The 24846-nt window shown below is 59.3% G+C and overlaps 3 protein-coding genes across 3 annotated transcripts in view; 1 reads left to right on the plus strand and 2 right to left on the minus strand.

Moving 5' to 3' along the window:
* FSD1 (fibronectin type III and SPRY domain containing 1) overlaps window positions 1-24846 on the minus strand; it is a gene marked incomplete at both ends in the record, with an annotated part of 516986 nt that overhangs the window by 270841 nt on the left and 221299 nt on the right. The window lies entirely within an intron of this gene.
* On the minus strand, window positions 417-20912 carry ATCAY (ATCAY kinesin light chain interacting caytaxin; the record flags this gene model as incomplete). Its single annotated transcript, XM_080810478.1, has 10 exons — window positions 417-492; window positions 1601-1636; window positions 2209-2307; window positions 5222-5308; window positions 5634-5765; window positions 6602-6704; window positions 7006-7191; window positions 8423-8644; window positions 11054-11112; window positions 20836-20912. 10 exons carry the CDS (start codon window positions 20910-20912, stop codon window positions 417-419), a joined length of 1077 nt encoding a protein of 358 aa, XP_080666604.1.
* ZFR2 (zinc finger RNA binding protein 2) overlaps window positions 23331-24846 on the plus strand; it is a gene marked incomplete at its 5' end in the record, with an annotated part of 44487 nt that continues 42971 nt past the window's right edge. The window contains one exon of the mRNA XM_080817044.1: window positions 23331-23840. Coding sequence (XP_080673170.1) covers window positions 23331-23840 — 510 coding nt within the window. The remainder of the gene's footprint in view (window positions 23841-24846) is intronic.

A 24846-nucleotide genomic window follows, 5' to 3' on the forward strand; every position in this document is an offset into this window, starting at 1 on the left:
AGATCACAAGTAGGCAGAGGTAGACAAAGACAGAGGGAAGCAGGCTCCCTGCTGAGCAGAGAGCCCAATGCAGGGCTCGATCCCAGGACCCCGAGATCATGACCTGAGCCGAAGGCAGAGGCTTAACCCACTGAGCCACCCAGGTGCCCCAGTTTATTTATTTTTAAAGATTTGATTAATTTTTTTTTAAGTTTTCTCTACGCCTAACATGAGGCTTGAACTCACAGCCCCGAGATCAAGAGTCCCAGTGTGGGACTGAGCCGGCCGGGCGCCCCTGTGGGGACGGCCCGGGGTGGACGGGAGAGGGACCCCGACACTGGGCACCCACTCATGCCGGCCATCGCCACCGCGTTCTCAGTCCCCGTCACGATAGTGCTGCGGTCACTCAGCAGCCTTGCCCGTGGTCACCTGCACACTCACCTGTCCTCTGCCGAAGCTGCCTCTGGCTTCTCCTCAGACCTGGGCAGGACGAACTCTGGTGGTGGCCTGGCGCTGGGGACAGAGGGAGACAGTGAAGGTGACAAGCCTGCATGGCCCACTGTGGCCCCTGAGGGCAGGTGTGGAAGGCCCCCGAGGGTGCGGAGATCCCCCGGGGGTTAATGATGGCAGAGGCAGCCACGGGGAAGGGGGTGTAAGTGGGGGCATGACAGGAAGGAGAGACCCTGAACGTTGATCCCAGCTCGTCATCCCAGACACCTCGTGCCCCCGTCCAGCGGCCCTCGTCCCGCGGACGCTGTCGCCCTGTGCCCTGACTCCGGCTTGCGGGGCTGGCCTCTGTTCCCTCCTTGGCTAAGGCGTGGGAGGCCAGGGGGCACCCCTCGGGGAGACAGAGACAGAGAGAGACAGAGATGAGGAGTTACATGTGGTGTGTATTTTACTACAGTGAAACACAGAGAGAGGCAGGATGGAAGGTGGGGGCGTGGGGAGGGAAGAGGAGAGGCTCGGGCTGGTGCGTCCCGCCTGCCCTCGGCCTCCCGTGTGGCCCATGGCTTGTCATTACCAAACGACACCGTGGGAGGCCACCACGCCTCTCCTCCTCGCGGGGCTCATTCGCCCGCCTCACTCACCCCGCCGCGGGGCCCGCTCTCCTTACTCGCTGAGGTGTCCCTCTCCTTTGCCTTTCGAGGACCCTTTGGACCAGGACTCTGTCTTATCCACCCGCTTCCCCGAGGCAGGCAAGGGCCTAGCCATGACAGAGAGCCCCAACCCTCTCTGAGACTTGCTGTGTGGCCTTGGGCAGGTGCCTCGCCCTCTCTGAGCCTTGGATCCCGGGGCTGTAAGACGCTGTCCGGAATCCTGACCCGGCCCTGCTCTGGGCTGGGGGGGTGGGGGTGCATTAACCCGGAGGTCCCGAGATCACCGTTCACGGTTATGCTACGGATGAAAAGTGACCCGGGAAGCCAGTGGGGGAGGCTGGATCAGAACCCTGGTCTGATTCAAAGCCCCCAACTAGGCCGTGCGTGCATGTGTGTGTGTGTGTGTGTGTGTGCGTGTGTGTGTGTGATTGGTCCCCATTGAGCCGAGGCCACCAGCTGCCCCCTCACTGTGGCCCAGCCGCAGCCCTGACTGCACCGCGACGTGACCGCCCCCCTGCACAGACCTCTCTCTCCTGGCCTTGAGCCTCTCCTCCTCGTACCTGGAAGAGAGAACGTAAAAATGCATCAGACGCGGCCCTCCCCGCCTCGGCGCGCTGCCCGCGGACTCCCTTTCCTCTCGGGAGCAGAGAAACAATCTCAGGTCTGAACTACACGCCGGGCGTCGGAGCAGAGGGACGGCCGCCGAGGACAGTCTGATGCTCTTTGTCGCGTCTCCTGCAGCAGCTGGGCGAGCCCCCAGCCCCCCACCCCTGCCGAGCAGGAGGGCCGTCTTCCTATAAAAGGCTGGAGAGTGGATATTTTCCAGTCTGTAGGCCAGTTTCAGCCACAACTACTCATTCAGGCGTAGCTCAGAAGCAGCCACAGCAGATCCGTCCGTGGATGGGCGTGGCCGTGCCCATAAAACTTTATTGGTAAAACAAGCGGTGGGCCGTGGCTCGAGGGACCACGTGGCCTCTCATCTCACGTGTGCGTGTTTCACTGTGTTTCCCTCTGCTCTGCGGCTCCCACTCAAGTCTGGTTCCCGGGCGTCCGAGAGGGGAGGCGCGGGACCCCGGGGGAGGGGCGTGGGGCACGGGGGCGGGGACACTCACACGGCAGACGGGACACTCACTGTAGCACGCACTCCGGGATCTGCACGTGTTCCATGGGGATGAGCTGTTCCAGATCTTCCAGGCTGTGCACGTACTGGATCTTGTTGATGAATTTGACGCTGGCGGGAGGAGGAGGAGGGAGAGGTCTGCAGCCCAGGCCCGGAAGGAGCGCCGGCTGACAGGGGTGCCCCGAGCACCTTCCATCAAGCCTGTCCCTGCCCAGGCTAGCCTCTACCCCCGGCCCTTGTGGGGTGGACAGAGCAGCACCCGGGGTCAAGGGCAGGGTCCCTGCCGAGCTTTGTCACCGGCGGCTGCTTTGAACTCCTGGTTACTATTATTTTTTGAAGATTTGATTAAACCTAAGTTTGGTACAATGCAGAATACGCTTTTTTTTCAAGGTCAGACAATTTCTCTAAGAAGACCTGGAGGATACAGCCCTACAGAAAATGAATTCATCGAGCAACAGTATAAAAATAAATGTAAGACAGAGCCCAGCATCTACCGAAGTGTGCTACGGCGTTTTCTATCTATTTGTAGGGATGAGGTAAAAATTCGGCTCGGCTTTCCCGCGGCCGATGCGAAGGGAGACACGTGATGAATTACACAGTTCACGGTGTCCATCGGGGGAAAAGTAAGCCGTCGCTCGGCAGAAGGCCGCTGGTGACTGATGAGGTGCGACAGACGTTCCCCACGGAGAGTCACCACGCGGCCGTGTGCGGCGGGGAGAGCAGCGGCAACCGCTTTCGTGCGGTTCAAACCATTTTTTAATAAAAAGAGAAACCAACCCAGTTATTTTTGGAGCCCGGGGGTTCCCTCCTGTTGTCACAAGAAGGGCCCACGGGCAGGGACTGAGCCTCAGACAGGCACGAATCGTGTCCACACTGCCTGAGCACGTCCGGCCCGGCGGGCTCGGAGGGTGGACCGAGCTGATTTGTTAGGAAGGGTTTTGGGGTGTGCAGAGACCACACCTGCTGCTCCAAGCGCCGGGCTAGGAATACGGGCGGAAGGTCCGGCTGCTGCCACCTGATGACGCCCACCACCATGCCTGTCCTCGGACACCGATGTCCAAATCTCCGCGGTGACAAGGCTCTGTCTGCCTGTGGGGTCGGCCTCCTGTCTCACGGGCGGGGGTGGGGGGACCCCCGGGAGGCAGAACTCCTCACCGGGGCGAGGGGCACCCCCAGCGTTCTGATCACACGCCCGCAGGGCCACCCGGGGCTCAGAATGGTCTCCACTTCCCTCGGCTTCTAAATGGGGACGCTCACTTTTCTCTCCTGCTTCCTTCTTTTGCTGTGAAACCTCAAAATGCGACCCCCCCAAATCCACGGTGGGAAAGCAGTCACGAGCGAGGGAGCTCCCTGCCTTCGAGGCAAGTGTTGGTTCCCGGTCAGGGGACAGGACAGCAGCGTGGTCTTCTGTTAGGCTCTGAGCCTGCCCCCCCGTTTCCCCAGGGGGGCTCATCACTACACACACACGGCCCGTGATGAGCGTATGACTCACCTAGTTTTACTAGTGCACGAATATTTGAAGGTTCTGGCAGGTCTTTAAGCACAGACCAGCGGAGGTCACCTCCTGGGAAAGTGTTCACGCTGAGAGCCTGACGCTTTCCGAGGCGGGACCTTCCCTCAAGCTCATCACACATCACTACCTGGGAATGTGGACGCGAAGGGTCTTTTTTTTTTTTTTTTTTAGGTTTATTTACGTAAGCAATCTCCACGCCCCAGGTGGGGCTCAAACTCACAACCCTGACACGAGAGCTGGACCTGTGCTCTACTGCGCATGCAGCCGGGCGCTCCTCGAAGGATCGTGATTCGATTCAATGCTTTGAACCATGTTAAGTTAAATATCGGGTTTATGTGATCGACTGGGGCGTTTCACACGACTGATTTTGTTTTACTTGATCTGCACATCGGGGGCTTTTACATGGTGCAGTAAAGGGTTCACCGGCAGGTTGGGGCGCTCAAGCTCTGCCCACTGCAAAGAAGGAACCGTGTCCTGATGCTCCTGGGAGGTGGCCTGTAGGCACTTGGAATGGCCCCCTGCTGAGAGTGCGGTGGGTGCCTGCACCTTGAGCCCTGCCCCATAGTCCGCGTTGAGGATGTGACCTCTAGTGGGCGTCTTGGGCACATCCCGTCAGAGGGACCTCTGGGCCACCTGAAGGCAGAAGCTAAGGTCAGCCGCTTAGCTACTCCATCCCCGGGGGGCTAAACCCTGGTGAAAACCTTGGAGAGCAAGGTCCCTCCTCTGTTATCATCACGGGGACAACTGAGGGCTTTGGCTACCCGCCTGCAGGAGGGGACACCTTTGTCCTTGGCCACCTTCCCTCTGCGTCCCGCCTCCGTGGCAAACGGTAACAGCTTCTCTGCGTCCTGCGAGTCCTTGCGGGGAATTGTCACAGTGCGGTGCTCTCAGGACCCCCCAGCACACCCGGCTCGTGACATTATTGTCGGGAGGGGCTCGGACCCTCCTGGCGTCCTCAGGGTCCCCGCGCAGACGCAGGAGTGGACAGAGAGGGGCTCACTTCTGGGCGGCTGGGGTGGGCTAGCGACCTGGCTGCACGCCCCTGGCTGAGTCCCGTGACCCATCTGAGCCCCAGTTCCCTCGCCTGCGCCACGGGATCGCGACAGCATCAGCCCCTCAGGTGGTGGTTGTAAACGTGGGAGGGTTTCCAGCACTTACTGCGGGAGGGCTGCCTGCTAGTGTTCTTCCTGGGTTCCTCCCTTAATAACAACACGTGGGACTGGAAACGGCTTAAAGCAACAATACAGGGGCGCCTGGGTGGCTCAGGCGGTTAAGCCTCGGGTCCTATTTTCAGGGTCCGGCTGGGGCCCCCTGCACGGCGGGGAGCCCGCTTCTCCTTCCCTCTGCCTGACGCTCCCCCTGCTTGCGCGCGCGCTCTCGCTCTCTCTTTCTGATAAATAAAATCTTAAAACAAAAAAGCAGTAATACACAGTCGGCGCAGAGCAGCTGCCAAATACAGAGGACACCGGGGGACGCGCCCAACGCGGAGGGGCGGGCGCGCGCGGCGGTTACCTGATGAAGGGGCGGGAGATGGCCAGCACCGTGCGGATGAACCAGGACGGGTGCACGATGATGAGCGACTTCAGGTTCTTCCGCAACCTGCGGGGGCAGAGGAAAGGCCCCGGGGAGGGCGGAGCTAACAGGTGCCGCCTTCCCGGTGCTCCCCGCTGAGCTGACCGCAGGCGCCCCTCGGTCTTCGGGGGTGGGGGGTAGCGGGGCTGTGCGGCTGGGCCCTGCGCCCAGCCTGTGGACGGCCGCCCCGACGTCTAGTCCCTGAGCCGCCTCCCGTTCCCGAACCATCTCCCGGGGCGCCCCGGTTCTGACCGCCCGCTGTGGTTCTCGGGGGGGGGGGGGGGGGCGGGGTGACGACCGCGCCGCCTCCCAGGGGACCCCGGGGCCCCCCGCAGCCCGGCCGCGCACGCACCTCCTGTCGATCATCTGGTAACACTTCTTCAGCCAGCCGATGCCCGGCATCCTGCGGCGGGGCGTGGCGCCGTTCAGGTAGACGATCATGTAATCCTCGGCCACCAGCAGCTCCAGGCTGCTGATGACGTACCTGCTCGCGGGGGTGGGGGTGGGGGGATGGGGGGTGGGGGGTGGCGCGGAGACGGGGGCGGGGGAGGGGGCACAGTTAGGGAGCGGCGGCCCCCCTCGCCGCAACCCCTGGGGCACATGCACGCGGCCATCCTAGCCCCCGCCCCCAACATCAGTGTCACTGCACAGAACCGTAGCGCATAGAACCACTCTCTACCCTATGGAGCACTTATTAGGCACCAGTATCTCCGGGAATCCGGACAGTGGGGAGGGGTCTCACAGCCCCGGGTACAGCCCAGGGAACGGGCACCCCCCACTGGACAGCCCAGTGCACAGACATGAGGGGTCTTGGGCCTGTCCCTGCCTCCACCCTCCCTGAGTGATTTTAGAAAAATCCTTTCCTCTGGCTCAGCGTCTACTTCCCCACCTGTAAGTGGGGTGGGGTGGGGTGGGGTGGAGGCTCCCTGGTTTCTGGGGCCTCTTCCTGCTCTGACCTGTCATCCTCTGAACCAGCCGGCGCCCCAGCCCCACCGGGTAAGAAGGGAGTCTTCCTAAGAACGCACATAGGAGCGATCGTGATCACGGAGCCCCTTCTGTGACCGGCCAGGGCTGGTGTCGGTGTCTGTCATCCTGCAATTTCACCCAGGGGGTCCCTGGCCCGGTGATGTAACCTCCCTGGGTCTCAGGTGCTGCCCCCGAAGCCTGAGCAGCCACAGCCCCTCCCCCCGGGGCCTGCCGAGCGTGGACTCTGTCTTCCCGTAGGAAGCGCTGGGGCCCGAGGCTGGGGGTGATGATGGCCCATTCGAGCCGCTGAGGGAACCGTGGGCGTGGGCCGGAGCGGGGTCGGGGGCCACTTACAGGAAGAGGTTCTCCATGATGTAGTGGTAGTCGGGGGAGCTGCTGTCCGGGAGGAAGCAGGCAGCAAACACGATGATGGCGTTGAGACCTTCGCCGTAGTACCCTGGGGAGAGGCAGCCAGGGAGTGGCTGGCGCTCTGAGCTGGACCCCGCTCTAGCCCAGGCCCCCACCTCCTCACCAGTCAGACCATTCCCAGCGGGTACAGCTCCGAGTCCCAGCACCTTGGCTGGGGGAACCAGCAAAGCCCCGAGTGCGCCCCGCCTGTCCCTGCCTGCCCCGCGTCCCCGCCCCAGAGACTCAACATCCCTACGGCTCAGATGAAGAGACTGAGGTTCACAGAGGGCCTCTGAAGATCTGCAGCTGGCTGGCGGGAGCCAGGAGGAGCCCGAGGGCTGCGCTCTCACCTCCGTGGGTCACTACCCTCATGTAGGGCCGGATCATGTGCAGGTCGATTCGGTGTTCTTGCTCTCCGATGATCACCGTCCTCCACAGGCGCCCATTGGCGGCGCTGCCGTCCTCGGCTGCACCGTCCCCAAACAGGTCTGCGCTGTCCCCGGGCATGTTCTTGGCGGCGGCCACGGGGGTGTCATCTGGAAGGAGGCCAGGGTGAGCATAAGGGATACCTGAGTCCAGACCTTTTGTCCCAGCCTCCCACCTGGTACCCCTCTCCCCTGCTGCCGGTGGACGCGTGACCCTCATCTTTCTCCCATGACACTTGTCCACGTGCTTCTCCCTGCCCGGAGGCCCTGCTTGTCCGTTTGCCTCTCCTACTCTCCCTCCATGGCTCAGCCCAAATGCTGCCTCCTCCAGGAAGCCCTCTGGGGCTCCCCCTTTGCTGGCCTCCCAGAGCACTCTGTTGGTTTTGAACTCAGAGCCTCTGAACACCTGTAATACGCAGGGAGCAGTATTTCCATCACTGTCGGAGCAGTGATGGAAACCGCCAGCGCGGGGAAGCCCAGGGCTGGGCGGCTTCGTGGCTGAATTCCAGCAAACATCTAAAGAGGTAACACCAGAGGCACCTGGGGGGCTCAGTCAGTGAAGCGTCTGCCTTCAGCTCAGGTCACGATCCCAATGTCCTGGGATCGAGCTCTGTGTCGGACTCCCTGCTTAGCAGGGAGCCTGCTTCTCCCTCTGCCTCCGCCCCTCCTTCCTGCTCCTGCTTTCTCTCTCCCCACTGCCCCGCTCCCCATCAAATAAATAAATAAAATCTCTTAAAAATAAACAAACAAACTGGTAACACTAATTCTTCTCCCGCTTGACGCTGCAGAAAATTCGGGGCATCTGGGTGCTGAGCGGGTCTCCTGGGCCCCCCACTCAATGCCAGGGGCACCCCCAGTGTGACGGCCCCAGACATTCCCAGACATGGCCCCGTGACCCCTGGGGCAGGACTGCCCCTCAGGTGAGACCCCTGCACCCCTCCCCCTGTCCCAACCCCTCCCCCTACTTCCCTCTTGGCACCGGGAACCAACAGCAACGAGCTAGAGCACATGTTGTCTAGCGTCTGTCTTCCTGCCAGCTGGACGCCACCTCTCTCGCCATATCCCCGCCACCCTCCCGGCCCCTCCGTCGGGACCTGCTCCTGCACAAATTCTCCCCCCACACACCTGTGCCTTCGGTGGGAAACCCTTCACTTCGGACTCGGTCACATTTGAGAACCACGTGAAAGCCTCGCCCCCCCCCCCAAAACCCCGCAAGTCCACCAGAGAAATGCATGGGGCGTCGCAGCAGGGGACGCACGCTCCCGGCGCTGCTCGGTGAGCCCTGGTGGGAGGCCCCGGCCCACCTGAGCCCGAGGGCGCCGAGGGAGCGGCCAGGCCTCACCTTCCCACTCCAGCTCGTTGCCGTTCCCCAGAAACTCCAGCGAGTCAGTCTCGTCGGGGGTCTCGATGTCGTCCACGTTGATGTCCAGGTCGTCAGGGGTGTCCAGGAAGTCGTCGGACAGCAGGGAGCCCTCGCTCTGGTCCAGGGAGATGTTGATCTCCGGGGCGACCAGCGTCTTCCGCTTCCGGTGAGCTCCGTTGAAGTTCAACGTGTTGGGAGGGGCTGTTCGGAAAATAGGAAAATGAGATGAAATCGTGGTCGCTTCTTCTTTCTTCGTCCCCCTCCCCGTCTCCTGACCTGGCGAGAGCTCCGCCCCATCGTGTGGAATGGTGAGAAGTCAGAGGGCATCCTCTGGGGCCGGCAGGGTTCAAGGCTGCAACATTCCACCCCGCACACACGTGGCCTCTCTGTCTGCCGGACTGGACTTACGTGGAGGGAGTTGGGTCAGGGTCACATAGATGGCCGCCGACCAGCCTTCCAGGCTCTGGACCCACCAGTATCTGCGATCGCTATTACCTCTGGATGCGGCCAGCAGAGAACGCCCCCCGCCCCGCCCCTCATGGTACTTGTTACCTCCCCGTGATGTTCACCTCTTTAATGACCCACACGGACCTCGCCACGTGGGCCAGGCCCTCTGCGAAGTGCTCTCAGGCTGCAACTTGGCAAGTTCTGTTATTACCCCCTTTATCAGGTGGGCAAACTGAGGCCTGGAGGGGCGGGTCCTTCCAGATCTCTCCGGAGCTGATCGGGATGGGCGTGCCTCATGGCGTGATCTGCTTTCTCCTGGACAGTCCTAGCTGGGACTCTGGTCTCCTTGTAAAAATGACGTCCCTCTCCACCCTGGCTGGACCCCAGGGGTTAGAGCGGATCCCACAGTGAGCTGCGAAGAGCTAGAGGGAAAGAGTCTACTTTCCCAGAGACCTTGGGGAGTCACCCCCAGTCTCATTGGTGGACAGCGAGCACAACGTAAAGGAGCCCGTGGGAGAGCCCACACTCAGCGATCCGTAAGTAAATGGACGAGCTCCTCGCTTTTCTTTTTTCTTTCAATTTCTCCAGCCCTAAGCTGGAAACAGGGCTCCTGCTCCCTGAGGGGGTAGAGCTGCAGGTCACAACACGGTGACAGGGAGCCTGGGGTTGTCCACACAACACTCTCCCCAACAGGGAAGCAAGGTAGTGGCGATGCCCCCGGCGGGCCTGCAGGAAAGAGCACTGAGCCGAAGAGGGTTGTTCTCCAGCCTTAAAATCCAATAGAATCTGCACTTTAAAAAAAAAAAAAAGCCTAAAAAAATACGTCCTGCCAAGCTTCGGACTCCCTGGGGAGGACGATCTTCTTCCTTCCCATCTCTCCGTTTCGGAATGAGGCTACTTATCCCCCACCTGTTCCATCATCGTATTTTGGAAGTAGGTAACCTGTTGGGTGTCACACGTTCACAGCTGAAGAGGGATTTTGTCCCGGGATGAACCACACCTGAGTCTTCGGCCTCTTAACGTCCCTCAACTGATTAGATGCAGCCCACCCACATTATGGAGGGCAATCTGCTTGACTCAGCGTCCACTCATCTATGTGTTAATCTCATGAAAAAAGTGACTCTCAGGGGGAACATCTAGAATAATGCTTGACCACATCTCTGGGTACTGTGGCCTGGCCACGTGGACACATAAACTTAACCAGCATGTCCTCTCCATCTCCTGTACTAAATAAATCTCATCGGCAAAGTCCCTTTGGCCATGTGAGGGCACATTCGCAGATTCCAGGATTAGGATCTGGATATCTCTGGGGTCTCTTATTCAGCCAGCCCCACCTAGGAAGGGGGGTACTGTTATGACGCAGCCCTCACTGTACAGAAGTAGGAGACAGGGCCCAAAGGGGATGAACCCAAGATCTGCGGATGTGACAACAGCAGGCAGAGCCTGGTGCTCAGGTCAGAAGGAGGACTGGTCCTCTAGGGTGCCCCGGAAAACTGGGACAAGCTGGTCCCCATCTCTAGCTCATAGGCAGACCTCGCTCTTAGTGCTGTGTGATGCTGGGGATGTGGCTGTCCCTCTCTGGTCAGTCTTTCCTCCGAAAAGTTGGACACCATGGTGAGCCACACGGGGGAGATGCAGGCAGAAGAGGGCCCCCAGCAAGACTCTGAACAGATGCCACAGAGGAGAACCCATGTTCAGGGAAGTTCCTCTCACTACCCTGGACCCCCCATCTCCGAATTCTGGGGTCTGGAACCTCAGAGCCCTGAGCCTTCCTGAGTGCTTAGGGCAGCAGAGCCTTCCCAAGACTGACTGTGCTGGGTAACCCCTGGGCACTTTATACATGTCATCTCATTAAATCTTTACATGCCCCTTTCTGCAGGAAGCTCACTACCTGAATTTAACAGATAAGTACTCGGAGGCACAGAGAGCCTGAGCGACCAGCTCAAGGGCACACAGCAACACCACGTGCCAGCTTCGTGACCGGGCCCACACGTCTCTCACCCACACTCGCTGTTTTCCCTCCAGGCCTCCGAGCAGAACAACCCCCTTCCCTGACACTCCGCCTGGGAGGCGTGGCCTCCGACCCGGCTACAGTCTCAGCCTCAGGCAGAGCGAGATCTGGAAATAGCGCGCCCGCTGCTGCACGCTTAAGGGGACACTTACAGGACGTGTCTTCCGTGGGGCTGCCAAGAGGGTCCATCCCTGACTCTTCTGGGAGTGGCCTGCAGACCCCGCCGAGCGCAGACATCCGCCACCGGAGCACAAGGAGCAAACAGAGCAACGAGACCCAGTTAGTTCTGGGGAGTCACCAGGATGGCACGCACCTGGTCGTGGGCACGGGAGATCCTAACACGAGAGCCGGAGGGCTCCCTTCAGGTCGTCTCGTGGACCTCAGGCTGTTCTGTCCTCCTTTTGGAGGCAGAAAGCCAAAACCCAGAGAGAAAGAGGGTCTCGCGCAGGGTCACAATTTCCCTTTGGAACAGACGCAGTGCCTTCCGGGGGGCGCCCTGCAGAGTTGGGTCTGCGACGAATTTTGGCTACTAAATATGGCAAAAAGCTGTCGAGGAAACACGGTCATCAGCCAAAAGAGCTCGCCGTGGTCAGCGCCTGAACGGTTCGAGCGACAGAATACATCACGGGGCATCGGATTATAAGCCAGAGGTATAAAATAGAGCATCCGTGAGTCCATGAAGATGTAAATAAACGACTGAATAAATAAATAGGGAGACAAGACAAAATTTCAGGGCAGAAGATGTCCAATGAATGTCAAGGGAGTCCTCCCTGTAAGCGTGGGCTGGGGAGGGGGGACGGCATGCAAATGGGTAGCGAGTGACCAAGCAGGGGAGACACCTGACGGCTCACCACAGCCAGGGACCGAGGCAACGTCCGGGTGACAAGCCGTCCCCTGAGATGGCGTCAGGAGAAGGACACTTGACTCAGGGGTCTTCCTCCCCAAACCCAACCCCCGCCCCCAGGCCTCACCGTGAGAAAAGCCCCAGACAAATCCAGGGAAGGGGCTTCCTACCAAACCCTGTCCCGTCCCCTGCGCCACTGTCAAGAGGCGTCAAAATCCAGGGGAGTCTGAGAACCGGTCCTGGCTCCGAGGAGCCCAAGGAGACGGGATGACTCCGTGTCCCGTGGGAGCCTGGGACAGGGTCCTGGGACAGAAAAGGGACACTGGGGGAAACTGAGGAAATCAGAATAAACTGGAGTTTGCTGACTGAGACCGCATCAGCGTGGGTCTATCACTTGTAACAGAGGCACCCTTCTAAGGCAAGACGTGAATCACAGGACAAGCCAAACACAGACTATATGGAAACTTTCTGTAATATTTTTGCAACTCTTCTGTAATTCTAAAACTTCTTCCCTTTATTTATTTATTTATTTAGAGAGACACATGGGGTGGGGGGAGGGGCAGAGGGAGAGAAGCAGAGCGCCCGCTACACATTGAGCCCGATGCGGGGCTCGACCTTCTGAACCCGGAGACCATGATTTAAACCAAGATCAAGAGTCACACTGAGCCACCCAGGCATCCCTGTAAATCTAAGACCCCTAAAAGGTCAAGTTTTTTTCTTTTTTAAATAACGCCGCCAACTATGCGTTTGTGTCCCCTTTAGCCCTCGGCTGACCGTGGATTTGCAAAATAAGACCTTTTTAAACGATTTTATTTATTTATTTGAGAGAGAGACCGAGAGCGAGCAGGGGGGTGAACAGAGGTGAGGGGCAAGTGGACACTGCACTGAGCACGGAGCCCGACGGGGGGCTCAGTCTCACTTCCCTGAGACCATGACCTGAGCCGAAAGCAGGAGTCGGCCGCTCACCCGACTGAGGCACGCAGGTGCCCCAAAATAAGACCTTTTTTTTTTCCCTGGTGATACCTGGGCCCCTTCGGGGAGCGACAGCTCATGCTGCCGGAGTTTGACCCACGCGCTGTGGGTCCTTTGCTCCTGGGAAATACTGGGTTGGAGGCAGGACTTTTGCAAAGCCCATGGGCTCCGAGAGGTTCCAGCCGCAGGCCGTGCTGGCCCGGGGAAGCGCTGCCTCACCTGGGACACTCAGCAGGGGAGGAGGGGATGGACTGTGCGTTCCTTCCCTTTTGAGAACCTGTTCCTCTGGGCTCGGGGCCGGTTTGCTTCTCCCTCTTCTGCTCACCTTCCTCCCACTCCTCAAACATCTAGGGTTCCTTGAGCAAACACTGCCCCCCAGGTGCAGTAGAGGGTCTGGGGGGGTAAGGGAAGGACGGGACCTCGCTCTGCTCCCACGCAGGTCAAAGGGCCGCACTGGAAAGGCCCGCAGGAAGGGACGACACACGTCCACACGAAGGCTCACACCCCAGTGTTCACAGCGACGTGAGTCACAGCAGCCAAAACATGGAAGCACCCCAAATGTCCACTGACAGATGCACAGATACACACGGTGTGTCCCCCACGCGCAGGCAGGTCACCGGCCCCGCAGGAGCGAGGTGCCCCCACGCGCGGCCCCGGACCCGACCCCGAGCCCACGACGTGCAGGGAGGGAACCAGACGCAGGAGGCCACGCGGGGTGTGAGCCCACGTGTGTGACACGCCCAGACCAGGCTCCTCCACGGACAGGAAGGGGGCTTGTGGGGGCCGGGGGCGGGGGGGTGACAAGCGGCTGCCAAGGGGCACAAGGTTTCATTTTGGGGAGGTGGAATGTTCGGGAACTCAATAGAGGTGAGAGTCGCTTCCCATCGTAAATGTACCAAAGGCACCTGAGTTGTGTGCGCACAACTGGGGCTCCGCGGGGCGCCTGCTTCTCCCTCTGCCCCTCCCCCTGCTTCTGCTCCTCTCTCTCTCTGTCAAATATGAAATTAAATTTTAAAAAAGAAAAACAAGCTTGGAATGAGGTCAGAAGAGGCCGACAAGGCGGACACCCCCGGTCCGAGTCCCCGCCGCTCGCCCCACGGGAGAGACCCACGGAGCGCAGGGTCCCAGGGCCCAGAAACACACCTGCCGGCTTAGCCCGGACGCAGACGGACGGCGGAGGCCCCGCGGCGGGTCTCGTCCTGCCCGCGCGGCCCTGGGAACACTTTCATTTGCTCTCGGGTCAGAGACGAGTCACGGGCATTTTGGATTTCTGACTTTTTTCAAGCACGGCCTTGCGGTCTGTGAGTGGTAACCACCCGCCGGGAGCGGGTTGCGGGCCGCTCCCCTGGGTGCCGCCGTGTCCTTCTGGCTCCCTAAGGTCCTGTCCACCGCCGGCCGGGGATGGGCGCCCGCTCCTCACAGCACCCCTGGGAGGCAGGGAGGAGCCCGCTGCGCAGAGGAGGAAACTGAGGCTGGCCTCTGACCTCCCCCACCCCTCCCCCTCCCCTCCCCGGGGGAGGGGAGGAGTTACAACCCGGGGGCGGAGCTGGTGCCCGTCGTTGCTCTCTACCGCCCCCTGGTGCTCGCTCGGCGCACGTGCACCGACCCCAGTGGGGACATCAGGGAAAAATCCACCAGCCTGGGAGCCCCGTCCTCTGGACCCCCTGTCCTGCTCCCGTCTCCCCCTGCCGCAGGGAAGCTGCACAGTTTTGCAGCCCGGGCTGTCCGGTTCCTCCCAGGATGTGATGCAGCCACCCCACCCTGGACAGGTCCACCGTAAATCACATGTTGGCCACAACTTAGAGAAGGTGGCCCGGCGACAGCAGAACGGTCAAGGTGGGGAAAGCATCTAGCTGCTGGGTGCAGACGGGGAAACTGAGGCCCCAGGGAGGCGGAGCGGGTGTCTGAGAGAGCCTGGAAGCACAGTCCCGCTCTGCCACTTTCCAGGGTGACGCGTGTGGGTGGCACCCTTCCCTTTTCCGCATCTGTAAAATGGGAACGGAACTAGCCCTTCCTTTCCACTCAATTAACAAAGGCATGTTGGGTGTCGGGGCTCCGGGCTACATCCCCATCCCGAGCAGAGCGAGGACAGACCCCCGGCCAGGCTGCAGGAACAGTGAGTCCAGGGACCACCCAGAGGCTGCTGTCAAGACGCCTGGTGGACGGACATCCCCCATCCTGGGACGCCAAGGGAAAGACAATACATTCGACAAGGCGGGTCTCCTGCCACCGACAGACGTCAAGGTCTCCCCGAGGAAGAAGCAACTTTGTCCTCACTACCACCGGGGATCCCAGCCTGCCCTGGGTATTTCAGACACGCCGGTCCACGCAGGCTATGAGCCGCTGCCTTGGAGTAGGTCGCGGCATGGAAAATATATGTCCTCGGGGCGACGGAGCGGCTCAGTGGGTGAAGCGTCCGGCTCTTGATTTTGACTCAGGTCATGATCTCGGGGGCCCTGAGATCGAGCCCGGCAGGGGCCTCCGTGCTCAGCAGGGAGTCTCTCTCTCCCTCTGCCCTCACCCTGCTCCCTCTCTCAAAATAAAGATAAAGATAAAGATACACACTCATGTACAAAATAATATAGAAAACATATAATACGTTAAATATATTACATATAAAATATACATATAATTATATATATGATTATATGTAATTGCACATAATTTATGTATAACATAAAAATACAATAATAGTATGTGTTAATAAAGAATGTTAAATTCACAAATGCAGTAACACAAATATAAATGATTTCTTTTTTTTAAAGATGTTTAATTTACTGATTTGACAGAGAGAGAGCCCAAGCAGGGGAGTAGCAGGCAGAGGGAGAAGCAGGCTCCCCGCCGAGCAGGGAGCCCGATGCAGGGCTCTATCCCAGGACCCCGGGGATCACGACCTGAGCAGAAGACAGACGCTTCACTGAGCCACCAAGGCGCCCCAAATAGTTTCTATATAAATATATAATTATATAATATGACGTTGTGTAATTATTGTATAACTTTTAACGTAATATGATACACACTATATATCGTATACGTAGAAAATGAAAAACTATTGGTTCGGTTTCGTTGCGGGGACGCTGACTGATACCGGAGGAGAGAAAGATAACAATGGAGCAAACCAACAGAGGAAGGAACCCGAGGGTGATATTTGCCACAAAGAAAATAAGCCAGAAGAAGGGGCAGGACAGGAGGTGCAGTGGTGGGCAGTCAGGGAAGGCATCTCTGAGGAGGTGACTTTTGAACGGAGACCCGAAAGCAGGAGGTTGGCAGTGTGGGAAGGACACTCCATTTGGGCAGAGGCTCTGAGGCGGGAATGAGCTTGGAGAGAACAAGGAACAGATCAGAAAGGCGCCAGTGGGGTGGGGGGGAGGGGATGGAGGATGGGAGAGGGGGATGGGTCGTGGGGGAGGGGATAGAGGGGAGGGGAGGGCCCGCTCCAGCCATAATTATGGTACGAAGAGGTCATCCTGGATTAACGGGGCCCTAAATCCAGTGAGCTGCGTGTGGATGAGAACCGGGGAATTTGGACGCAGACGCAGGGATGGGGCCATGTGAGGACGAGACAGACTGCAGGGAACCCCCAGGATTGTAGGCTGCCCAGGAGCTGAGAGAGGTGGGAAGGAGCGTCCCCTTCAGAGGGAGCAGGGCCTTGGGGGCACCTCGACTTCGGACTTCTAGCCTCTAGAACCCAGCTCTGTTGTCTCATGCAGCCCACAGTGTGGAATCCAGATCTCTCTCTCCCTGGCACCCCTCCAGCTCACGACATCTGGGAGCCCTCCACCCCATTCCTGCCACCTAGCTGGGCTCCGGGGCTGCATGCGCTACCACACCAAGGCCTCCTATGCCCCAGTGCCTTTGCACCTCTCACCCCTCTGTCCAGAGTGCTGCTTCCTGCTTTCTCTGCTTGCCTCCTGCAAGGACGAGCCGTGCCTCTTCCGGTCTTGCTTTGGGGAGTCACGGGCCGGCCCTCAGAGAAGCGGCTGGTAGGACAGACTGGGTGGGGGTGCATCTGTGAGGGGTGGGGAGGACCAGCGGAAGCACCAGCAGTTTGGAGCGGCTCTGCTGACCTCACAGGCGACTCCCGGCTCAGGTCCGCCCTCACATTCCAGCCTCTGGCTTCAGATTTTCACAGCGTGAGACAAGGGGGTTGGGGATGAACTTTGACCATGCCCCCCGCCCTGCCTGTGCTCCAGGACTTGGAGGGCATCTCGCTTGGGCACTGCTGCCTCAGTCTCCGCTCTGGGGCTGGCCGGCCTCCATCTCTGCCGGCCCAAGGCCGTTTCTGGTGTGCGGCAAACACACAGTCTCTTTCTGGGTCGAGGGAGGCTTTTCCGAGGCTCGAGACTGGGCTGACAATGTTGGGGCCTCACGGCATGACACCCCCAAAGCGCAGCCAAGGGAACCAGAGAGGTCTAAAAGGTTACTCGTTGGCCACTTTGGTGGTTTCTAGATGTCTGGAGAGATGTGCCATTGTGCCTTCTCGGTAAGGTCCAACACCCCTGTCCCTTCATCCCCGTCCAGTTCCCCCTGCACCACGGCCTCAGGGAGGCTCCCCAGGCCTTGGGGGGGCACCACAGCCCCGCCCCCACCCAAATCCACACCCCGCAGTCGGGCTGGGTCTTTGCAAAGAGGACGTTACAGACTAAATCACATTCCCCGCCCCCAAACCCAAATTCATATACTGAAGGACCAAACCCCAGTGTGACTGCATTTGGAGACAGGCCTTTAAGAGGCAATCAAGGTTAAAGGAGATCACAAAGGGGGCCTTGATCCCATCAGGCTGTGCTTTATAAGAAGGGGGAGCGACAGGAGTGATCTCTCTGCACGGGAACAAGCACAGAGGAAAGGCCACGGCCAGAGGGCAGCCGTGTACAAGTCCGGAAGGGAGCCCTCCCCGAGCCCAGCCCTGCCGGCCCCCTGACCTGACTTCCTGCCTCCAGGAAGGTCCGAGCGTAATTGTCAGTGGAACCCTGTTTTGTCGGCATAAGCAGACTGGGACAGAGGAGGAGACCAGAAGCCCTGAGCCGGCTTGGCTGGAGCACAGGACGGAGAAGGGCAGAGCTGAGGAGGGAGCAGCGGTGCTCAGAGCCCCCTACCACTCCGTGCCCTGAACCCACAGTGGCCACACATATTTGGGACGGTTGGGGTGTGTGCCACATGAAATCAGCTCTGTGTGTGTGTCGGGTTGGGGGAGAGAGAATGCTCTGGCCTGGTCCCGGGCAGAGACAGAGAGATACAAACGGGAAGAGGGGCAGAGAGACCAAGAAGGGAGGGAGAGACAGAGACAGACCCAGAGAGGGGAGAGACATAGGAGGGAGGGAGAGATGGAGGAGGGAAAGAGAAAGCAAAGGGAGTGTAATTCTAATTGGCAAATCTGGGGAAAAGTCTACAGATATGCCTTACACCATTCTTGTAATTTTTTTTTTCTAAATTTAGAATTATATCAGAATAAAAAATTACAAACAAAACCCACGGCCACTTGCTTGTGGAGGGAAGGGCAGACTGAGGCACCAGTCAGGCATCGGTCCACCCCTGTCCCTGCCTCGCCTTAGCTGTGAGATGCTGGCCAAGATGCCCCCTCAGCTTTCCGTCCGTCTCTCAACCTGCTTCCACTGGCCTTAGGGCCTTTGCACACACTGCTCTCTGAGCTTCGAATGCTCGGCCCCACCCCCAGCCTCCTTCATCCTTCACAGCCTAGGACCAGCGCCCTCCCCAACCTCTCTAGTCTCTCCAACCTGGTCAGACACCCCCGCCCCCCAAGTCTAGGCATTCCCCCAGCTACCACGAACCCAGCTTCAGTTTTATATTTGGTTTACAAGTTTTTAAGTTCACAAGGGAAGAGTGTGTTTCTGCCCCAGACGGAGTGCCCCACAAGGCTGTCTTGTCTTGTTTGCCGTGTGTCCCCAGTGTCTTGCCCAGGGCCTGGCATACGGGGGGTGCAGAGCCTTCCAGGGAATGGAGATAAAAAGCAGCGAGCTACATCCTCTCTGGGCTGCCCTCTGGGGCAGAGGTGAAGAAAGATGGTACAAGGTCATGGTGGCAGGAGGGGCTGCGGGCCCTGGGCCAGCCCTCGGGCACCCTGAGCTGGACGATGCCTCCGGGGAGGGATCGCTGAGCTGGAAGGAGCAGAACTGCGGGCTGTCGGGCACCGGACAGAAGAGCTTCTGTGGCCGGGCACCCCGCGGCCCCAGCGAGGAGCTGCTCTCCCGTCTTGCGGAGCGAGGAAGGCAGAGGCCCCGGCGGAGGGCTGGCTCCCGCCCCGGGCTGCACAGCGGGGCCACTGTGCCGCAGACACTGGCCCACTGAACCCGGAGAGCGACCCTCTGCAGCTGGAGAAACTCCCTTGAAATTCACATCCGCAGCTGCCGCATTGGTCTCAGCAAGGCTTGGGAGTGGGGGGCTTGGGAGTGGGGGCCCGGCTTTTACACGGTGCGGGGGGGCAGGGAGCGGGATGAACAAGGCCCCGCTGAGAAGACCCGTCCGAGGGGGTCTGTGCGCTCAATGGCCCGCCTCATGCGGAGAGCCCACCCCTGCCGCCTCGTGCCGCGCGCCTCAGCCAGGTCCCCCGCCAGCTCTGCGAGCGAGGGATTAACGTCCCCGCTTCACAGACAGGGAAACTGAGGCACGAGGAAGCCTTCGGCCCCTCAGCGGCTGGGATTTTCTGGAGCTGGAGACCCTCTTCCCATGTGCTTTTGCAGGGTGAGCGCGGGCATCTCTTGGGCTCGTCCTTCCCAGAGGGACGGTTACATCACGAGCTCCTGGGCATCAGCCCCTGCGGTAAACTGTCATGGAAGGACGGAGACGGGCCAAGTGTCCGGCCATCGGATTAAGGGAGCCTGTGCCAACCACGTTATCCCACGCCGCCCCGAGGAGCAAACAGAGGGACACGAGGCCTGGTGGCTCACGTGTCTCCGCTCCCTTCCCGCACAGTGTCTTAGCACAACGTCTTATTCCTGCCCGTGACCGTCCCCCGCTTGCGCAATAGCTACTGAGCACCAACTGTGCGCCGGGGTCTGTCCTCTTGCTGCCACACAAGGGCGATCCAACCCAAGGCCCCAGCTGTGGGGGGGGGGGAGGGTCCATTTGGTGGGGGAAACACTACCAACAAGATAATTATGTGATGTACTTAAGGTATCAGACTTGCCAAGTGTCCTGTGGCTGAGAACCACCGCGCACTGAGTGGCTTACAGCAGCACACATTCATTCTCCTACGATTCCAGAGGCCGGAGGGAGTCCGAAATCGGCTTCACGGGGCTGAAGGCAAGGTGTGGGCAGGGCCGGTTCCTTCTGGAAGCTCAAAGGGGGAATCTGGGAAAGGTTTGAAAACAGGCTCTCCCTTCAAGCTTCCGGAAGCACCCTTGTGATGACATGGGGACGGCTCAGGGTCACGTCCCCATTTTGAGGTCCTAAGCTTCATCACGTTTGCCGAGTGACTTTGGCGTGCAGGGGACCATGCGCAGGGCATGGGGATTAGGATGTGGATGTCTTTGGGGGCCGCTGTTCAGGAAGGAAACCATTCGGGGACTGAGCCAGGGGGTGATGAATGTCCCCAAGAGGCTTGTGCGCCTAGATCTGAAGGAAGCGAGGGAAGCGTGGGTGTCTGGGAAGGGCATTCCAGGCAGAGGGAACAGCCAGTGCGAAGTCTGACAGTCAGCACCGGGAAGGAATGGGAAGGAGCTTCTGGAACTGGAGGGGCGTGAAGGGGATGTGGTGGGAGAGAGATCGAAGAAGGAGGGGAGGCTGAACGTGGCTTTTCCCTGGGGAGGGCCTCTGCCCGCAGGGGTTTTAAGCAGGAGTAGGATGAGATTCCCTCTGGCTGCCCCAGGTAAAAAAAATGTGGTGACACCTGGATTCACGGGAACACGTGTAAGAATGTAACAGTCGTGAGAAGGTTGTCGAAGAATGTTCAGAGCTCTCAAAACAGCGTGGGAATGGGGGGTTTGGGGAGGCTTTGGTGGAGGTGGGGGGGTGAGGAATCAATCTTAAAAAATTCAGGAAATATTTGTTATGTGCCTGGCCCCATCCACCGGCGGCGTCCCCCGCACCCCGGCTCAGAGACGCGGTGGGCATCCCCCCACCAAATGCGACAGGTGGGGTGTGGAGACAGAGAAGCCGTACCTGGGAAGACCTTCGTCCTGCCATTCTTCCTTCACATCCACGTTTTCCATCCGGAGCGTGGCTTCAGTGGTCCCCATGAGAACCGAGGAGAGGCGCTGACGTGAAGCGGAGATGAACCCTGAAGGCGGGCCAGACGGAAGCCTTACTGGACGGTCATCGTAATAACAACCCCCCCCCCCCACATGTGGCCCTTCAGATCAACATGCGGAGTGTTGCATCCTTCGTTACACTGAATCATGGACCAGCCCCAGGAGGTTCCCCCGGGTCCCAGGTGAGAAAATTTGAACCCAGGTGAGGGGCTGAGTCACCAGGTGTCAGGCCGCCTCGCTATGAAGCTCTGAAGTCCGTCCTCCTTAGGGCTCATCGTCCCTCCCTTACCTTGGATTTAAACCGGGAAGCAATAAATCCAACTAAAATAATTTATACTAAAGTGTTAGTGACTAATATACTCAAGCTTCCTTGCTGGGACTGACTCTTTTTTGGTTTCTTTTTAAAGATTTTTAAAATTTTTATTTATTTATTTGAGAGAGACTGAGAGTAAGAGCGACAGAGCACAAGCAGGGTGAGGGGCAGAGGGAGAAACAGACTCCCCACCGACTAGGGAGCCTGATGCAGGACTCCATCCTGGGACTCCAGGACCTGAGCCAAAGGCAGGTGCTGAACCGACGACTGAACCACCCCAGTGCCTGGGGCTGACGCTTTCAAATAGGACCCGGTTGACCCCAGCCCACCTCTATCTTCTCCAGGCTACCTGCCCTGCTCCTTTACCCCCAACAAAGAAGCAGGTCTCCACCCCACGACCTCAGGACTAGGGCCGGCAGCGTGGAAAGAGACTGGGGCTGGAAGCTGGGGTCGTAATTCTTACTAAGCACAAAACACAAGTTTCGTATTTTATTTTTCTGAGCAGCTGGGGACCGGATGGGGAGGCAGGCGGCACGCTGAATGGTGACTCCCCCGGTCACCCCTCCCAGCTTCAGTAGCCCCATCTGCAAACCGAAAAGTTGCACTAGAAAGGAGCTTTATGTAATACCTTTTTGGACATAACATTCCAGGATTTTAAACTTGGTCAGCTCCATGGGTTCCACGCTTTGAAACCAGTGGCTTCCAACTGGGGATAATGTTGCCCTCGCCCATCCCCCCAGGAGACACTGGCCAATGTTCAGAGGCCTTTTGGTGTCCCAGCTTGGGGAGGGGGCTACTGGGATCAAGTGCACGGAGCCCAGGGATGCTGCTCAACACCGCAGGAGGCTCAAGATGCACCCCCCTCAGGACCAAGAATGATCCAGCCCCAACCGCCCGTAGATCTGAGATCGAGAAACCCTGTCTTAATTGCACGCTTGGGAAGGGAACTTGGGCTGGGCTTGACAGTCACTACAGAGGGCTCGCTGTGTCCTTGCCGCCCATCCTCCAAGTAGCTCCTGGGTTCTTATTAGCACACGCCAGCACCTAAGCCTTCCCCCCTCCCCCCACCCCGTTCCCGCCCCCCACCCTTCCAGACGCCGAGGCTGCCCCTCTGCAGAGCTGGTGCAAGGCTAACCATTTGGGCGCGGATAGCAGCCCCCGTGGGCGGGGTGTGCATTCGCGGTTGCGGTCCGGGTCGGGGTCCGGAGAGGGAAGAGGGAAGGCCAGGCAAGGGGGGGAGGGGTAACTAAAATTAGACACTCCCCCTCCCCCGCCACACACACTTGGGTGAGAGTTTCCCACCGGATTCTTGTCACCGTTCTGAATGTCGTCATTCATTCATGGAGGAGGGACAGTAAGACGCAGTACGCCAAAAAAAATAAAAAAATAAAAATCTCTTCTTATGCCTGGGGCGAGACCAACCACCTAGAACCTTACTGCAGGGGAAAGTTCAGGTCAATGGAAATGCATTTCCTTTCGGGGGAGAGCGAGGTCTCCGCATCCCTTTGCCTTATCCCGAGCCGGGTGTGACCTCAGCCCCCAGGAGGCAGACCCCCCCCCCAATCCCACCCACGGCCGGGACCCTGGAGCCACACATGCCGGCCCCACGATCCTCTCAATGTGGGGTGTGGGTGGGTCCCCCGTGGGCCCTGTGCACTCCTGTCCTAAGAGCCTGACTTCCCGTTTGAGGACGGAGAATGAGGCAAGGCGAGGGTCGCTCGGCTCTGTGCTGGTGAATTCCCGGTGTGTCACATTCAAATTCAGACGGGGAAGGAGGAATCAGTGCTCAGCCTTCTCCCTTCCTCCCCACCCCATAGGCAAGCCTCTGTGTACACATCTAGCAAGTCTTTTTTTTTTTTTTTTTTCCTCCAAATCCGCTCACGGTGTTATAAATAGGGAACGCACAGAGATGGGACGTGTACATCCCGGTCTCTTAGGAAGCGTCCCAGAGAGAGGCCGAGGGTTTTATCAGCCTAATCTCCAAGCACGTCCTGAAAATGGTGCAGTCCTCGGCCGAGCAGGTGCGCGGTGGGCACGGAAGGCGGCCTGTGGGTGTGTATGCCTGCGGATGGCTTTCCCCGGCACCGGGAGACATGGCCGTGCTGCCATCCGGAGAGTCACAAGACCGCGGTTCCCCGCCTGCTCCCACCCGCCCCACCTGCCCGAAGGGGCTTCGCGGCCGCGGCTGCCTCGGGACAGACCTCGCCCGGCAGGGCTGCGAGAAACGAAGGGGGACTCACCTCGGAGGCCTCCGCGGGTTACGCGCAAACAAAGGCGAGCCCCGCGCGGAGGCAGCCGGACACCCCTCGCCTTCGGAGCGCAGTCCCCGGGCCTTCAGAGCATCCGAGGAGGACGCGCGCAGGGGCGGACTCCGCGCCCGGGGAAGGTCACCCGAGCAACGTGGCGGCGCAGATGGGCGCTTTCGTCCGGAGGTGGGGGACGGCTGCAGGGAGCGGGCGGCGGCCCCTCGGCCGGCCGCGCTCGAGGCCCCTGCCGCCGCCGCGGACCGTGCCTCCGAGGGGTTTTCTCCTCGCCAGCTCGCAGCTGGCGGAGGCTCGGCTGCCTTGAGACAGTTAATTATGCTGCTTTTGTGTGCAGGGTGGGTGAGTGGGGGCAGGGCCGACCGAAAAGCACAGCCCCCTGCCAGAATCCGGTGCTCTCCATTGGCTGAAAGGGGAGTATTTCCAAGAGCCTCACCAGGGGCAGAAGCGGAAATGATTTCCTGATGGCGCATCACAGATTTAAAAACAAAACAAGGAACAAACAAACAAATAAATAAACGACGGCGATGGCCTCGTTCCCTAGATTAGGAGGGAGGGAGAGAGGGAGGGGAAGTAGCTTTAGGACCCCACGTGCCGAGGACCCCGCTGCGTGCTGGGGAGGCCGAATCCTCCGAGACACACTCGCTGGGGAGAGGGTGGGCACCGAGGGAAAGGCGCCCCCTGCAGTTGTGCGCCGCAGGGGCCCTGCCTTGGCGGACGCATGAAGAGTGCAACCCTGAAATCCGATCAGAAGGGGGTTCGAACCCTGGCTGGGAGGCTAACGAGCTGGGACACACCACGGGGTAAGTGATCATACCTGCCGGGCCTCAGTTTCCCCATCTCTGAAACGGAAACATCATGGTACCGGCGTTTGGGCGTGTCATGAGATGATGTAGGAGAGCACTTCGCAGGGCGCCCGAGAGAGCTCCTGTACGTGGTTAGTGTTGCTGTGTCTATTTTTAGACCCGTAGCGGGTTGAATGGTGGCCCCCACGAGAAGTGGCCATGCCCTAACCTCTGGAACCTGTGAATCTGACCTTATTCGGAAAAAGGGTCTTTGCAGACGGAATTAGGAATCCAGGAACCTCATCTGGAGATGCGGTCCCGTGGATTTACGGTGAATCCCAAATCCAACCACAATTGTCTTTATATCTGCAAACCGAGGAAGGCCAAGGATCTCCAGCAACGCCCGGAACCTGGACAGGCATAGAATGGATTCTCCCTCACAGTCTCCAAAAGCGACCAACCCTATCAGTACCTTGATTTTCAACTTCTGGCCTCCAGAACTGCCAGAGAATAGATTTCTGTTGTGGTTTTTTTTTGGGGGGGGAGGGGGCACCTGCACCAGG

The sequence above is a fragment of the Martes martes genome, assembly GCF_963455335.1.
Source record: "Martes martes genome assembly, chromosome: 1".
Lineage (NCBI taxonomy): Eukaryota > Metazoa > Chordata > Mammalia > Carnivora > Mustelidae > Martes > Martes martes.